Source organism: Oncorhynchus nerka, linkage group LG15 (genome assembly GCF_034236695.1).
Source record: "Oncorhynchus nerka isolate Pitt River linkage group LG15, Oner_Uvic_2.0, whole genome shotgun sequence".
Lineage (NCBI taxonomy): Eukaryota > Metazoa > Chordata > Actinopteri > Salmoniformes > Salmonidae > Oncorhynchus > Oncorhynchus nerka.
In genome coordinates this window covers 78,386,772-78,403,964 of record NC_088410.1, presented here as the reverse complement: position 1 = coordinate 78,403,964, position 17,193 = coordinate 78,386,772, and the positions used below count along the sequence as shown (strand labels likewise).

Genomic DNA, 17,193 nt, shown 5'->3' with positions numbered 1-17,193 from the left:
AATTTGTTTTTTCATAGATTAGATTATTTTGAAGATATATTGCCTCGCCATAGCGCTAAACTAGGCCTACTTTATATGACGTTTATTACAGTTCAAAATAACCTGATTGGTTATTGGATTGGTTGAGTGATATTGACCTTCCACTCTCACATAACATTCCATAAGGAATTGTTCTGCTTACTGATTATGAAGTGAAACTGTAGGCCGGATAAACCTTACGACTAAAATGTTTTTAAGAATGAACACTAGATACCCTCCTCCACAATCCATATCAAAATGGCCAAAGCTAGGATTCGGAATACAAGATAGAGACTGGTTGACGCACCGACCGACATCGTTACGTTGCTCCAGCCTCTATACGTCTATGAAGTTCTTTCTCGTTTTCAGTGGAGAGAAAGGGGGAGTGCAGAGATTGAAAAAGTGAAAGGGTTGAAAGGGAGAGAGAGAGGTCGCTAAACTGCTTGCCAGTTGACAGAACTCTTGGGAAAGAGCGACATAACTTCTACAGCAGCATCACCAACAAACGCGGATTGATTTTTAGGCAAATCTACCACCTTCATCACTGTGCGCATAACAGGGAAACGTGCTAGAACTACGCGGTGTCAGGCAAGCGAAACGGAGACCCGGTTATTATACAAGACTGAGTCTCTCATTATTCCTCTCCCAGACAGAGCAGGACCGAGTCAGTTTGTATCCATCTAGCCTGTGCATCGCGAAGAACAGGGATCAGCCACTATATATGCAACCATCAAGTGGTAAGAGCTATTCAATATTTACATAGGGTATTGTGGTAAATGGAATTATTTAGGATATATGATCCTTGCAATGTTGTTACTGGTTGGGGTGCATATTGCAATAATAGTTGTCCATAAACTGAAATACAATATGTGACAGAGTAGGCTATCCAAGCTTTATGCCAGTCAAAAAATAATGAACGCGCCTATGTATCATTTAAAATATACTACATTTATAGGCCGCAGAGAGCCATGGCACGGCACTCGGAATGGACACGGAGTAGTTAGAATGTGAGAAGAACAACATGAAATACAAGCCATCACAATAATGACAACAATAGACTGCAATTGGAATGTATTTTATTCAAACAGTTTATCATGTGTTTATCATATAGTTTACCATTCAGAATAATTCGTTACGCAGTGACAGCAGTAGCCTATCTAATCCAATTGTGCTATTATATGATGCGATTATGTGCTGTTTGCATTTCTCTGTCAAATCTATAATTACGACTATCAAACAAGTTTTCCTGGTTTTCTAAACAATCTTTTTTATAAGACTAAATAGACCTCAAAGAAAATAGTTGAAAAAATGCATTGAGACTGTATAGGCTACTATGCCTACAGCTAGCTCCTTTGAGCATTAGTTATTAGGCCTAGTGTTTTTTGTAAATATTATGCTATATAGACTAGGAACATAACATAATGTGATACTTCGAACATGAAGTCATCTGGTAGAGCTAACATAGTCCTCCCGAGTCCCCCCAAAATACCTGCCGCGTCATATGAGCAGAAGAAGAGCATCGATTATCATTTGTCCAGATTCAATTCTTAATGGTTTAACAGTGTTATTTATTACATGGTTATTGCGAGTATCCGTTTTGGAATGACCTGACTTAGTGTGATCTGATTTTCTGTACTAGATGTTCATTAAGTATTTAATAGTTCATCATTTAAAATGTGAAAATTGCTCTGGCCTCGGGTTGTTCTTGTGGAATTATGCAGATCCAGATAGGCTAACCAATCAAGGGTGTGAGATCAACATTGGCGTTATATTGACATATGACGATGTATCCACTAATCACCTGTGCTTTCAACCGCATTAACTCCAGTAAACCCCTTTCATCATAAGAAAGGGCAAAAACGTCATGATCTCAGCGCTCGAATAGAAACAGGGGCGGAACTGTTGTCTCGAGCAGGCATATTTATTGCCCCGGTGAGACTGAGATCATCTAATAAAAATGACGCTTTCACTCGAAACTCAACATGTGGCCCCTTACGGTTACTTATCACATAGCAGTCCCTCACATGCCAAAGAGTTAAGCATCCCTTTTATGTGTCTGTTTGTGTGTGTCTTGTGGTCAACTTCATAGAAATCAAAAGTATCCCTTACACCTCATCTAAATAAACGACTCTCAAATGATGTCAAGGCTCCCAGTGAGATACAGGAAGCCAACATGTACAGAAGTCCATCCATTCATGGGCCATTATAGCTAGATTTGCCTACTCCGAAAATAGTAGTTTGACTTCTCCAATATTCAGCTGCACCTCAGTGTCATTTATTAAAATAAAACATATAACAACTTCAAAGTAAATGGATGCAGTTTAATGTGAGGGTGAAAAGGCATAGCTTTCACATCTCATTCTGTGTTCCCATGCACTTCCACTAGGATGGGCTGGGTGTTGGGTGCTTGTGTCTCTATAGCCCTTAGTGCCCTGGCTCGATCTAATTACCCATGAGTAAAGGACAATAATGCTTCAGCTGGTTTGTGTCATTCTCCTCTCCCCAGCTCTGCTTATCTTCACAAACCCCTCTGTGGCTCTCACTAGCACCCTACTCCCCCCCAGCCCACTGGAAAATGATAGATGACCAGGAGCAAAGGGAAGAAGCAGGTTGAGAAAGGCAAGCTCATTTCATAACAGCACCTGTTAATTATTTGAATTCTCTCTGTAACTCATACACTTACGCTTGTTCAGTAATAACAACCATACCTTAGCAATGGTGGTAGGGTATATCTTCAGCATGTTTCGAAGCTGTCCGCTGCACAGATTTAATCCTACAGCAGAAAAGAAGAAAAAAAACGAGAAATTGACATGGTTTTGCTACTATTGTATTGTCTTTCATAACCATGCCTGTGTTTGCTATGTAAAGATAGCCTATTAACATTTATTAGGAAGTCTTTCCCTCAGCTATAGGTACCCTTGCTTACCTCCAAGGGTTCTACCGCTCTAGTAGTATCCCCTGTGAGACAATTCTGCTATGTCCTTGAGAGAGGACCCCCCCCCTACCCCCAACCCATCATCCCATCCTTTGTTCCAGCACAGATACAAATGAGATTAATGAAGGTATAAATTACAGAGGAGTAAATCCTGTTGAGTAATCCATTTGGCAAACAAGCAAAACAACAATGGAGAAGCTTGCTTGCTGGGCCTGACCCACCCAGTCCCAGCCAGACAGCACAATGCTGAGAGGAGCACAGCACTGAGGACAGACAACAACACAGACAGACAGCAGGGGTGAATTACAAACAGTATGCATTAGGGTGAAGGTGTTGTAAAATGATAGGTTTTTCCTGCTCTGATCACTATATAGGGTTTGGTCAAGATGTAAATCAAGAATAATTCATATTTGAAATTTGAGTTGGTACATGACTATTAAATTGATGCATCATAGTTTGAAGAGATCTATTGTGTTGATGCTTTTTTTTTTTTTAAAGCAGTTCTGCACTTTTTTCAATGGAATATCTGTAGGGAATATTTATATTGTACTTTAGACCTAGCTAAATGCCATAGAAAACTTTTTTTTTTTTTTAATCTATGTAATTAGACCAGCTCAATGAGTCGACAGACAGTTGCACATTATATATAAAAAACAATTTACTAAGACAAATCTCACTGCTACACCTGTCATTTTCTGTAGCTATATATGCCTCATTTCAGGAGAATGTCTGTATTTGGGTGATTACATAATTAGGGAGACCCCTGGGTGCGTTAAGACCCCCACATACGTTAATTTGTTGGTTTTAGGATTTGACGCACAGAGAGCTGAGCTCATCATGTCATGGCCCTTGGCCAGTGCCAATGACTGAATGTCAAGCTACACACACACACACACACTCACACACACACCATACAGACATGCTCATATCAAAGCCCAAACTGCGCAAATGGCTTTGCTCTAACATTGCGTTAAGCATTCATGCATCCCTTTTTCCACAGGTTGAGTAGAGTGCATGTAATTACTTCACATAAGCTTGGCCAAAACATCACTGTATTTCTGTCAGAATAAGTGAAACTTGGTCCTCGTTGATCTCGAGGCTTTTTTGGAACGATTATAAAGTTCATGCGCTGGTATTTTTTCCCCTTTTCTGTGATGCTGTGACGTCAAGTCGCGGCGTCAGAGAGGCGGTCAGTCTGGGCCCCGAGCTCCCTCCAATTATTGCATGTCAATCACGCACGCACGCACTCTTTATTACAAAAGCCACAATAAAACAATTCATTTTTAATATTCAATATCGTTAAAGCATGGCACGAAATGCCACATTTTTACCCTGGTGGCTAAGCCAGTATATCTCGACTGACAAATTCATCCTGGATGTATTTCCTTTGGAACAGGTAGGTCCTACATGGCATGTCCATGTAGTGTGTAGCTACAGTTTTTCATCACATTATAATAAAAGGCCACTATACTTGTAAGCCTACATATTATGAGTCTCAGATGCTCAGTTGTTAGCATATAATTGAGTAGGCGTTTGCTTACCTAAGGCATGAGGATTTCTAGTCTATACTAAAGTAAATCACATATATACCTAGATATTAGTCTTTGGGTAGGCTATGCAAATGGGGCAATTATAGGACAAAGCCTACCTGGTTATATTTATTTTTTATGTAACCTTTATTTAACTAGGCAAGTAAGTTAAGAACACATTCTTATTTACAATGATGGCCTACCAAAAGGCAAAAGGCCTCCTGCGGGGACGGGGGCCTGGGATTAAAACATCTAATACAATATAAATACAGGACAAAACACACATCACAACAAGAGAGACAACACAACACTACATAAAGAGAGACCTAAAGACAACAACATAGCAAGGCAGCAAAACATGACAACACAGCATGGTAGCAACATAACAACAACATGTTAGCAACACAACATGGTACAAACATTATTGGGCACAGACAACAGCACAAAGGGCAAGAAGGTAGACACGACAATACATCACACAAAGCAGCCACAACTGTCAGTAAGAGTGTCCATGATTGGGTCTTTGAATGAACTGTCCAGTTTGAGTGTTTGTTGCAGCTCGTTCCAGTCGCTAGCTGCAGCGAACTGAAAAGTAACAGGCGGCACTCTTGTCTTTCTGCCTGAGTTGGGCAAGCCAACTTGTTTTAGCCCACGAGGAGATTGTAAACAAGAATGAACAAAGTGCCGCTAATGGTCACCAGTTGGTTTTACGCAGTTGAGGCCTGACGCCCTGTCTGCACCACCAAGTGAGAAAAAGGCGCTATTACCATGCCAATAGTGTTTGATCGCCCTATTTCTGAGACAAAACCAGTGTTTTCACAAGAAGAATGCTGTGACTACTAATTAAAGACAATTAGGCGTTCACAACATCGGCCCCACTTTCGAGGTTATAAAACGCCCCCAACCATATTAATCCTAGAGGTGCTGAAAGTTGTATTTAATTGCATTGCAGTCTCATGTGAAAACTCACACCTGTAATGGTTGTTGTTCTACGTAACATTTACATGATTGGCATATATAATATTTGTCAAGTTTGTCCAACCTGCCGATGCAGTTCCCCAGGACATATGCGTAAAACGAGGCATTATGCGTAAAACCAACCACTTTATTCATGAAATACAGAATAAAAACCAACAGTGCTTAACTAAAAAACCCATAATTATGTTATGATGTCTGATAGCATTTATATTAGCCCACTAAACCTGTAGATTAGAAAATCTAATCATGGTTGGTTTAATTTAATTAGCCAATTCAAAATAGCATTGGCATTCACTTCAAATTCAAGCTTATAGTATTATGATGCGTTCTCTAAACGTGGTATAGGCAAGGCTAAGCAATGTAATTGACTGCTCTAGAACTTGGTAGGTTTACATTTTATAGTTACAATTTGCCTCCATCTTGGCTGTCCACTTCTTGAGTGTTGTTAGAAGACCTTATCAGAGCCCAATTGCTCATTTTGTGAGTTTCACAAGAGAGAAAAAGACCCCCAAGAAATTACAACGCTGATTGATATGTCTTTTAGTTTTTTGGTCCCGAGCATTACTGTTTCGACAGCAGAATGGAAATTGAAAGAGCTGGGATAAATGAGCCAATTGTAGCTGTACTGATCTGTGGTTGGCTTACAGGAGGTCACTGCTAACGGGTGACTCCGCCCCGGCTCGCTTGATATTGAAATTACTGGCGCCAGTCGCATCAGTACAGAGCCACATTTCATTAATGAGTGTGCGCCCGGGTACCTCACGGATCAGGCCTTTCAGAGATTAAAATGTGTTTGAACAGCTGATCGTAGTTATAGATCAAACTTTCACCAGGTATATTCACAATACGTTTTTTTAACGGAATAAGATTGGATGCAAAAAAACAGAAACTTGCAGCAATGTTTTTTTTTACTATTTAAAAAAAATTATACATAATGAATGAGTTGGCTACATTTGTGACGGAAGCTGTTTGTAAAAGGGCTTCAATGGTAGACTAGCCTATCTATACAATCAATGTTCCTCGGAGGACTGAACATATATGGATAACAACAATCTCTTATCTTTTGTATACATCCCCGAAGGAGTTCTACAAAATGGGCTGGCACCACCTTGTGTATTAAATTAGAGCATTTTGTTTTTTTTCATTGCAGGTGTCAGTAAGAGCCAAGACGGATCAAGGTTTCTATATCTGAAGCAAATAAACTATAAGGAGAGTGTGCAGAAAACCCATATCACAACTGCATCACTACGCCCATCCTTTTCTCCACACTTCGGGACTGTTTAAAAGTGCTTGATCCAGGAGAAGGACCACAGAAAGATAATTTGTATTTTGAGTAAAGTAGGCTACGGCGTTTTGGTTATATCTTGGATAAGGAGATCGAAGTTATGGAAGTCGCAGCTGATCAATCTCGTTGGATGGCGCATCACCACGCGGTGTTGAATGGGCAGCACCTGGACTCGCATCACCACAGCCTGACCCACAACTACATGGAGCCCATGGCGCCGCTTTTGCCCCCGGACGAGGTGGACGTGTTTTTGAACCACTTGGACTCTCAGGGGAACCCCTACTATGCCAATTCCCGGGCTAGGGTTACATACAGCCAGACACATGGTAAGACGCGCTCAACCTTGTGACTAAACTGTATTTGTGTTCTAGTCAAGTCTGCTTTAAATCTGTAGGTAATTGCGAGAGTGTGCGAGTTACAATACGATTATATGTTTCCTTCAACCCAGCCTGTTGCTTTCAAACTCATTGATGGTAGGCCTATATTATTGCCATAAATGGTTATGTGTGATGCGCAAAGCCCTTTGACACAGAAAACGATGCTCGACCAGTTAAAAGTCGCCATAACAGTCCCTTATGGGACTTTTTATTTTATTTTTTATCCTAGGACATTTTGTTAATTTGCTCCCTTTCACGCGTAAGCCTATATGTGAATTAAATCAGTCTAACACATCTATGTCCATAAACGTATAGCCTAGGCTTATATGTATCTGACATACGGCATGGAATCATAAAATTTCAAGCAATAAATAGCAAGAGGAAAGGGAAGTATGTCATTAACCCCTCTCTGTTGGGCCAGGGGTTTCTAGAAAAGTGGAGAGAGGCACTTCCGGATATAATATAAAAAGCGCAAAATTGCTAATAACATTCTTTAGCCCAAGTTCTGGAACTTGAGCGACGACCAGGCAATGGCCATAGGCAAATAGCAGTTCAATCAAGGCCTCTACAAAGGTCCGATTTTCTCCTCGTGGATTTTTTTCTTCTCAGTTAGGCCTACATGCTTTCGGCAATAAGCATGAACATTTAAATTAGTAAATATGTTGTATAGGCTATGGCACGGGGCTGTTGTAGCCTAACTCTTGTTTTAGCTTTGGCTGGTGATTGTAAAATGACGTGGGGTTAAGTTAGTGCCCTGTAGGCTATTTGATTAACTTCTACACTGTGAAAATGATAACTCGATGTCGAGTTTAAATAGTTTGGAGTTTGCATCAACAGGTGAAGAGACAGCACTTTTACGCATTCTGAGAGAACTGGACCAATCGCTTTCGATTAGTAAAAATTCACAATAGCTTATTTCTATTTCCAGCTCGCCTTGGGAGTCAGGTTTGCCGGCCACACCTCATCCACAGCCCTGGCATTCCGTGGCTGGACAGCGGGAAGGCGGCCATCTCTGCTGCCCACCACCATAACGCATGGGCAGTCAGCCATTTCAGCAAGCCCGGACTGCATCCTGCTAGCTCTGGCTACCCTTGCAGTAGTAGCTCCAATTCTGCTCCCGTGTCTTCCCTCACCCCTGCGTCCCACTCCAGCCCGCACCATCTCTACAGTTTCCCTCCTACGCCTCCCAAAGACGTGTCCCCGGACCCCGGCCCTACTTCTCCAAACTCCAACTCTGCGAGAATGGACGAAAAGGAGTCCATAAAGTACCAAGTGTCACTCGCAGAAGGAATGAAAATGGAGGGTTGCAGTCCTTTGCGCAACAGCCTGGCTTCGATGAGTGCCCAAACACCCGCAACGCACCTCCCTATCCCGACCTACCCATACTCTCTACCAACACCACACGAGTACGGCGGCAGCCTCTTCCACCCCGGTAGCCTGCTGGGCGGATCTTCATCCAGCTTTACGCCGAAGTGTAAAAGTAAAGCCCGGTCATGCTCAGGTGAGTTTCATAACTCTATTCCAAAAGTTACCCGGTGCCTAAAGAGTTTGGTATAATTATGTAAGTTTTAAGATACCAATATCTGGGCCTGCATGTTTAACGATATAAACTCGGCCTAAAGTTTTGTCGAAACGCTTTGGAAGTGCATCGATTTCTGTCAGGGCACATACAATACTTAACATACTTTAATGACTTGTAGGGCTATAAATGTTTATTTTATCTTGAAATAGTTTGGGTGGTCCATCCAGTATGTGTTTCGCTGTCAAACGGTTGGTTGCTGTAATAGTTTATTCAGGTTATTTTACCGGCAGCGTTTCTTTCTCCTCAAACCTGTTTCAGCGACTCTTATCTATGTTCCATCGCATACGTCACCACTTGTAAACACCATCCACTTAAAAGGGTCACTTAATGGGAATCTAACATGAAACGACTAATCAGGGTCACCGATTACAAACGCAAATATTCAGGACCAGCTTGAACATGACTACACGTTTTGGAGTCGAGGCAAAGAGATGAAAAGTCAAAGTCAACAGTCACCAAAATAGAAATAGGGAATTCAACGTGAAAATGTATTTTCTCGTTGATTATTTGGCTTATAGTAGGATCTAGTATTTTTAAGAGGGTGCTGAATATAATAATATTTCAGTAGAAAATGTAATAAGGCTTAGCTATTGTGCATTTTCTATCAAAAGTGCTACGTGGCCTAAGCCTATAATCATTATTTTGCTACTATTTTTAACCATATTCAAAGTGGACGTTTTTATGTTTATCTGGTTTAGATGCTGAACATATATCCCACCAATATCCTTGTTTGGCAGAAGTGTTCACTTCCAGTTGTTTTCTTTTAGAGTAGTTCTTTATTACACTTAAAATGCAGGAGTCACGACGCTCTGGCTCCTACCATATCCTGTAGCCTATACTTCTGAGTGAACAAATCACGACCTCCACCCCTGCCCATTGCTTGCCCCAATACTAACAAAGCACCGTCGGGATGCGCCGTCACAGGCGACAGAGCCCTGCTGTTTGTGTTTTTAAGCATGGCCTTGGCCCAGTGCGCTGTGATGGTGAGAAGGAATGAAACCCAGGGTTAAGGTAGCCTACTCTAGTTGAGAGGATGATTATAACACTAGTGGTAATGACCACATGAATCACAACAGTCATAATACGATATTTATAATTGATAATAACGATATTGTGATACTGTAATAATAGCCGCTACTCGTATAAAAGTTTAGGATCTTCCAAAGAGTACATCACCTTCAGATAAATTAATACAAATACTAGATCATGAATTAGATAGTTAATCAAGCCATCACATGAGCTCATAGGGAGACATTTATTATTGCAACAACTGTCTTCATTTAGATGATCACCAGAGCTTAAAGTGCTATTATCTGACGGATGCTTAGTAGTTCAATACTTTGTGAATGGTAGATTGGTTATGCAAATATTTTAATTCAAACACTTCACACATTTTTAAGGGGATTATTTAATGCAAGAAAATCCTACTGTTATGTGAGCTACTCTCCAAAATCAGTAACTATAAGGCCTGCCATTAGCTACTCTTATCTGTCAGTCCCATCTGATGTAGCAGTGATTGATTGTTGTATGAAATGGCCACAATGACATTTCAGCAGTCAGCACATACCTTAAGACAGTGTTGTTTCCTGTTGAAATAACCTCAAAACAGCCCTCTCCGCTCACCTACCTACCTCTTCTCTCCAAGGGCAATGGCCTCACACTCCCTACACTCTTGGCCAGTGCGATCTCAGTGTTCTCTCCCTGTGGAACCTCCCCAAATTACACAACAATTCAACCGCTTTAGCATTTGTGGAGCTGGAAGGTGATGTTGTATTGTTGTATTGATACTGGTGCCTCTGCTGGACTGGGAGAGAGAGTCAAACACTCAGAATACACTTCAAAGTGAACACTGCCATTGTCCAGAGCAGATCCCTCTCTCAGGTTTCGGTGGGACTGTGGGTGTCGCTGACATTATAATAAGACATGATGCGCCAGCAACCTCCCAATTGACTGAGCCTGTGCATTAAACAAAGTGAAACTGAGAGGAGAGAGAGTGAACGCCCATTTCTTCTCTGCAGCTGAAGATGTAGAAGTGGGTGAAAAGGCTTGAGCACTTAATACTACAGAGGAGGAAAACACAATCAGGGTCACAGTTGCTGTCAGGTACACAAACCTAACAATGAACACATTTTGTAAACAAATGTAAAGGGCACGGATAAGGGGAAAAAGAGAAGCCGGGTTGATATAAAGTGATACTGAGCTATATTATGGGATTCTATTTGGTTGAGACCACAGTGTGGTCAGGCCCACATTTAATACTACCACCAGCAGCACACACTTCTGTTTCCTATCATGTGTGCCTGCTAAGCTGATGAATTATGTAGCTCTAATTTGATGGTGTCTCACATTCATCTGTTTGGACACCTTTGGACACGTCCTGGCTGTCTCTGGGCTTCCGAACTTGGATCACTTTACATACAGGTGTCTGTATCCATGGAGATTCGCCCTGAACCAAGCTGTACAAATGACAGTCATATGGATTGTCCTTGGCTGGTACACCTGCACACTGAGACACTGTCCCCGAGGGGGGGGGCACTAAGACTTCATATTACACTACTAATGAAAAGTGGCTCCAATAGGATCATTAGTAACCGTCTGTCCTCCTTGGTCCTGACGACTATTGTCTTTAATGTGAATCTGTTACAGTTTAGCTTTTGATGGAGTGTGAACTTTTTAATTATATAAATTTCCCTTTGTCTTCCCTCCACTTGAATTCTGCTCAGAGGGGCGCGAGTGCGTCAACTGCGGTGCCACCTCCACCCCCCTGTGGCGGCGGGATGGGACGGGTCACTACCTGTGCAACGCTTGCGGCCTGTACCACAAGATGAATGGCCAGAACAGACCTCTCATCAAGCCCAAACGCAGACTGGTGAGTCCCCGTCTCTCTCCTGTCTACCCCTCCACATCTGAGAAAGGGGGCCCAAATAGAGCATGAAGCAGATACCGCCAGGACAATTCCAGGAAAGTTATATTTTCCCTATGATCTTCCTGGAATTGTTTGTCCCTCTCACCCCCTGCTGATCCCCTACACCGCCTGTTACAATACTGCTACTATTGCCATTGTTACTGCTATTATTATTGCTGGTACTTTTGATACTGTCACTGATACCAATGCCCATGCTGCTTTAGTTATCACCACACTGGAGTGAGTGAAAAACAGTGCACACACACAAACACTTTGTCCAGTGTTCTGCGCAGGCATTTAGGAGCAAAGAGTATTCCAAGCCCTGTTATTTTTAATGCACATACACTTTTATAGATATTTGTTTGTCTCGGACCAAAGTATTATTGTACGTTTAATGTTCAATATTATTAATCATGATGAGTTGTTTAGTTATCATTACAAGTTATTTAAAACAAATATATATATTGGTTCCTGCTTATTTTGAAATTGTTTGATTTCTTTCATTTTGTATTCAGAACTCTGATTAGGAATCAGAACTTTGATTCTATAGGATAGCCTTACTCCCTGGTGTAGTGTGGCCAAGAGGAGTGGGTATGCTCTAACTTTGCAAAAAAAAATGTAAAAAGGCCTGCCCTGTGTGAAATCTTTTATGAGTAACATTGATATGTACTCTGAATGACCTAAAATGATAATTCCCATGTTGGTCTGCAACCAATGATAGTTGTTGCATCTTTAGATCTCCCCTTTCTCCATTTTTTTATGTGCTTTGCAAATTTCATTTTCAACATTTGCATGTAGCCTCCACCAAATCACTCATTTGGCATTTTCAGTCTTACCATCTCAAAGTTTAAAAAGATATTCAAGTTTCCCAAAAGTAAATTGTGAGAAGTAATTAAGGCTAATTTCAATGCCAGTCCAAGGCGCAATCCAACTCCTAACTTTTGGATAGCTCAAACAAAATGTGGGCTAAACATTAAAGCAGTAGATTTAGGGCTCTACTCAATCCATATGGAAGTTCAGCATTACAAGTTACAGCTTGATTGAAATTTAAAGGCAGTGTTCCGTCCCTTAGCAGAGACCGCATGTATGATAAATCTGCATTTAAACAATCTGTAAAGCTTCAGCAATACAGACTGAATAGAGCCCTTAGATTGATCTAATCTTTAAATTTGTTCAATTTTACAAGAAAATTGTTTTACTTTATTTTGCTTCTATAATTACTTTTTCTAGCTTCTGTTTTCCTCAGCTAAACAGGTTCATGAATCATGATCAGTAGGTGTTTTACTCGCCGCACCTCGTTTATGTAGGCCTATAGGCTTAATCTGAATAGTTTAGTTCTGATTAGACATTCAATTTATTTCACATAATTAAATCATATGCTACTATAGGCCTACATCATATACATGTTTCAATCAATAACTTATACCTTCATATCTAATTAAATCTGTACTTAGACAGTTGTACTTATACTTATACTCCTCCAGTCATGCAGTGCCAAAGACACATTAGTTGGATAACCTAATTGTAGCCCAATTCCCTCGTGTTTTTAATGTATGTGTGTAGCCTAACCCATGTGGTTGCCTTGAAATCAATCATTCAAAATGTTCAACAAATTGAAATGGTTGTTTGCTTTAGCATTGCTATCTTCCATTGAGCTAAATGTAATGGGGTGGTGAGCATGGTGAATAGGGTGGGATTATATTTGAATATGTTTTGAATAACTGTCTTTCTGAAATACATTGTTTCTTACTGTATTAGCAACATTGTCAGCATTAGTGGGACGAGTATAACTCATTTTAGCGCAGCTTAGTGTAAATAAAGCTTCTGCATTTTTCTCCTTGGCTGCGCGCCTCTGCCTAGTTCTTCCGATGAGAAGTCCATTACATTTTCCATGGGTCGGTCTGTGGTCGCAGCTTTGCATTTTCAGCTCAAGTGTTTTCAGAGTTCAGTTCAAAGGGCATCCAGTTGTTTCCTATCCGGATATCTGCCCGGCCCGATAAGGAAGCCAGGTTCCCCGGTGTTTCCGCCTTCAACAAACCCCGCTGCATTTTTCAGGCCAGACTTTGACATATACTGTAAAGCGATTATCACAGCACTGTGTGTATGTGTGTGTGGAGAGAGAAAACGTGAGGGGGGTCGGAAAATAAATGGATTGTTTGTCATGCTGGGTAAGCAGTGGCTCAAGCTTTATGCGTCGGAATGCAAAGTGTTTTTTGTTGTCGTTTTTCTTTTTCTCTTTTTTTACATTCCGTGCATCGCCACCGTTGTTTTTATTGGGGATGTTTTGAATGAACAGCTATGATATGATACAATCTTAAATGAATGAAAAGAAAAACACACATGCAGCATCATGGCTGTATAGTTATTGTATTCTGAGTTGAAATGTTTCTTATTATGTGTGAAGAATTGATCTGTAATGGACACAAAGCGCATCGGCAGACAGGGCCCTGGTATTGTAGATGTCTTAGTTCGGGTCGTTTGATTCTCTGGATCAAGGGAGAATCATGCAAAAAGACGGCATACATTATTAATGTGCCCTATCTATTTTTTTAATTAAATGAAATATGACAGCAGTAATTGGTAAAAGATAGAAACAACGCATTTAACTAGAAACAGCTTTTGCAGCATTGCACAAATTGAAAAATTGAATTAAGCTTGTATAGATCACAGAATATATTCAATTAAATCAATACAGATGTGACTCCCTTTAAGCAATTTCATGAGTCTAACTGGCGCTGTCTTTGATGTTATTTGTGGATGTAGCCCTGAGAGGAGGTTGGTTGGAGAATAGCCTACACAGCAACACAAAGTCATAATACTCATCATCCTAAAAGATACATGGGAAGATATTTACCCAAGAGAATGTTTTATTCTGTTGTTCAATGCGTGATGCTAGTTGATATGGGTAGATCTGGTGGAACATTACAGTAGGCTTTGAAAACCAGTGGTTTTAAGTTCTAAACTCAGAAATGTCCTATAAATTCCAAATGAACATTTGAAATGTAGCCGCCTTTGGCTATGCCTAAATCGTCACGGTAGTTAATTTCAATAATCGTATTCATGTCATGTTCACTTCCCTCGTTGACCTCTGTTGCCTAATACAATGATCAAATCAGCTAACATTTGAATGGCTTTATTCATAATGTATTAACAGTATGCGTTTTTCTCCTCCCCAGTCCGCTGCGAGACGAGCTGGCACCTGCTGCGCTAACTGTCAGACCACCACCACCACCCTTTGGAGGCGCAACGGCAATGGTGACCCGGTGTGCAACGCCTGCGGGCTCTACTACAAACTGCACAACGTAAGTAGCCTGACCGCTTACATAGAAACTGGGGGGGTGAGCTGGTCAAGTAGGCGGACAGCTTGTATCGATTGAGGAGCCGGGGAGAAAGAGGCTGGGGATGCAAAGTCTGCTTTTCCTGTCAAGCAGAACCCGCCAGTCGTTTTTTCTTTTTATTAATCCATCTTTGTTTCAATGGGGGGTGTTACTCCCAGGAGAGGCTGGAGGGTGGGACTGTCATTCAGGGTAAAGGCGTCAGTTATAGTGATGCCAACTTGTCTGAGAGTAGCCCTTTCAGGTTCAGCGTGGCTTCCAGTCCTCATGTATTCATGTTCAGTGAGAGGATTCTATTTCATTTGAAAGACAAAAGTGGAAAAATGCTCATGCCTTTTAATGTGGCTTGGTTATCCAATGTCTGTTAAATCTGTTCCACAATATTTATGGCACATCAGAATTTTTTCTCATGTTTATTAAAAAGGCATAGTTCTTTTCTAAATTATCCACAATTACGAACGAAGCTTGACAAAGTTGAATATAAAAGGATTGAGAGTGCAAGAACATGTCCAATGACTAAATAATTTAGTTCTGGACAGTTTTTAAAAACAAGAAACAGGTATTTGACATGACATTGAAACCCACAAAATATCAATATGAAGCCTACTCCAATAGCCTACTCCAGGCTTGTCTGGCTTCCCCTTAGCTAACATCCCTCCTCCCTGGCTCTCCACAGGTCAACAGGCCAATGACCATGAAGAAGGAGGGCATCCAGACACGCAACCGCAAAATGTCCAGCAAGTCCAAGAGGGGCAGGCGTTCCGGAGATGGCTACGATGAGCTGTCCAAATGTATGCATGACAGGTCTTCTCCCTTTGGGGGTGGCCCCGGCCTGGCTGGACACATGACCCACATGGGCCACCTTCCCCCCTTCAGCCACTCCGGACACATGCTGCCCACTCCCATGCCCATCCATCACCCCTCCTTCAGCCATCCCCACCACTCAGGTCGGTCGCCGGCCTGGGCTGAGCACTGAAGCCTCCTGAAGCCCCTGCATCAGGCATTGCCACCACTACCACCCCTCCAACTCCATCACCACCACTACTGTGGGACAACATAAAGAGGACTGCGTCTGTTTTTAGAAGGGTAATAGTAATGGGGATCAACTGTCAGTAGGACATTGTTTTGCCTGGCCTCATTGAGAGATTGATGAAGAGGAGACGTGACTGAAGGTAGAGAGAAAGTGAGAGGGTGAAGAGGAATGTGGGTATGCTAAGTTGCCCCCTTCAAGTGTGTGGAAGACGAAGACACATTGGTGCGAATGGGGACATTCATGGTTCTTTTGCCTTTTTTCTACTAAGTCACTTTGGTACCCCCCCTCCCACCCTATCAGAGAAGAGATAGGGGAACCATTGCTTTCCCCTCTTAACCCCCCCACTGACTGGCTGCTGTGGACAGACTGTTGATACCGTAGGAATGAAAGACTTTCTGACCCAGCCGCCCCACACTTTTACACACACACACACACACACACACACACACACACACACACACTGACCCCTCATCCCTCACATGCTGGAATACACACCACCCACCTGGTCCCCTATTTTTAACAGATTTTATTGAAAAAATAAGCAAGCAAACAGAGCAACTATTGTTGTTATAATTGCTGTTATAATTATTGTTATGATAATTTATTTTCACACTTTTTGCTTCAGAAAACATGACTTATCTTAGACAAGACATTGTTCCTGAGCTGTACGTGTTTATAATTATTCCATCTCACAACATTAAGGAAATAAAGTTTGAATAATAAATGATGAGTCCTTGAAACTGATTATTGAAATGTATACATTTCTCTGTTTCTCAGTGTTTCTTTCAGTCTCTCTCTTTCATATACACATTTAAAATTGCCTTAAAGGAACATTTCACCCAAAAAACTATCTTTGGTATTTGTTTCATTAATCCATTGTTGACATAGTCCCAAAATGTTTTGCATGTCAGAAATCAAGTTTTCAAGATAAATATCAAAATACCAAAACGCAACTGCCATATTTCTGTATTTATAAAATTATATACAGTATCTTGAAAACTTGATTGCTGACATGCAAAATATTTTGGAACTATCAACAATGGACTAACAAAACAAATACCAAAATATATTTGTGAAAAGGTCTTGATTCCAGCTCTATTTCTAAGTGATATCAGATGTAATGAAGCCAGCTCTATGTTCCCCAAAGCGTGGCAATGGTTTTGTTGGGCTCCTCGCCTGAGTGATGTGCCACTGTTTATAGAAGGCCTCTTTGTGG

At 41.3% G+C, this 17,193-nt stretch overlaps 1 protein-coding gene across 3 annotated transcripts; it reads left to right on the top strand.

Moving 5' to 3' along the window:
• Nucleotides 1-409: 409 nt before the first annotated feature.
• LOC115143333 (GATA-binding factor 2-like) lies at nucleotides 410-16,701 on the top strand. Of its 3 annotated transcripts, none has more exons than XM_065001912.1 (6): nucleotides 410-755; nucleotides 6,611-7,071; nucleotides 8,051-8,623; nucleotides 11,428-11,573; nucleotides 14,786-14,911; nucleotides 15,621-16,701. In XM_065001912.1, the coding sequence occupies exons 2-6, from the start codon at nucleotides 6,846-6,848 to the stop codon at nucleotides 15,918-15,920; spliced, it is 1,371 nt and encodes a 456-aa protein (XP_064857984.1). In that variant the 5' UTR covers nucleotides 410-755; nucleotides 6,611-6,845; the 3' UTR covers nucleotides 15,921-16,701. The 3 variants fall into 3 exon arrangements, with proteins under 3 accessions (XP_064857984.1, XP_029539500.1, XP_064857985.1); XM_029683640.2 differs by lacking the exon at nucleotides 410-755 and adding an exon at nucleotides 6,176-6,293; XM_065001913.1 differs by lacking the exons at nucleotides 410-755; nucleotides 6,611-7,071 and adding an exon at nucleotides 7,708-7,959.
• The last annotated feature ends 492 nt before the right edge of the window (nucleotides 16,702-17,193 follow it).

What these genes read in the sequence shown, in the direction of transcription:
- LOC115143333 (XM_065001912.1), top strand. Translation starts at nt 6,846, where the DNA reads ATGGAAGTCGCAGCTGATCAATCTCGTTGGATGGCGCATCACCACGCG. An exon ending in TAAAGCCCGGTCATGCTCAG is followed by an intron (nt 8,624 to 11,427) that starts GTGAGTTTCATA and finishes AATTCTGCTCAG; the next exon opens with AGGGGCGCGAGTGCGTCAAC. An exon ending in TCTACTACAAACTGCACAAC is followed by an intron (nt 14,912 to 15,620) that starts GTAAGTAGCCTG and finishes GGCTCTCCACAG; the next exon opens with GTCAACAGGCCAATGACCAT.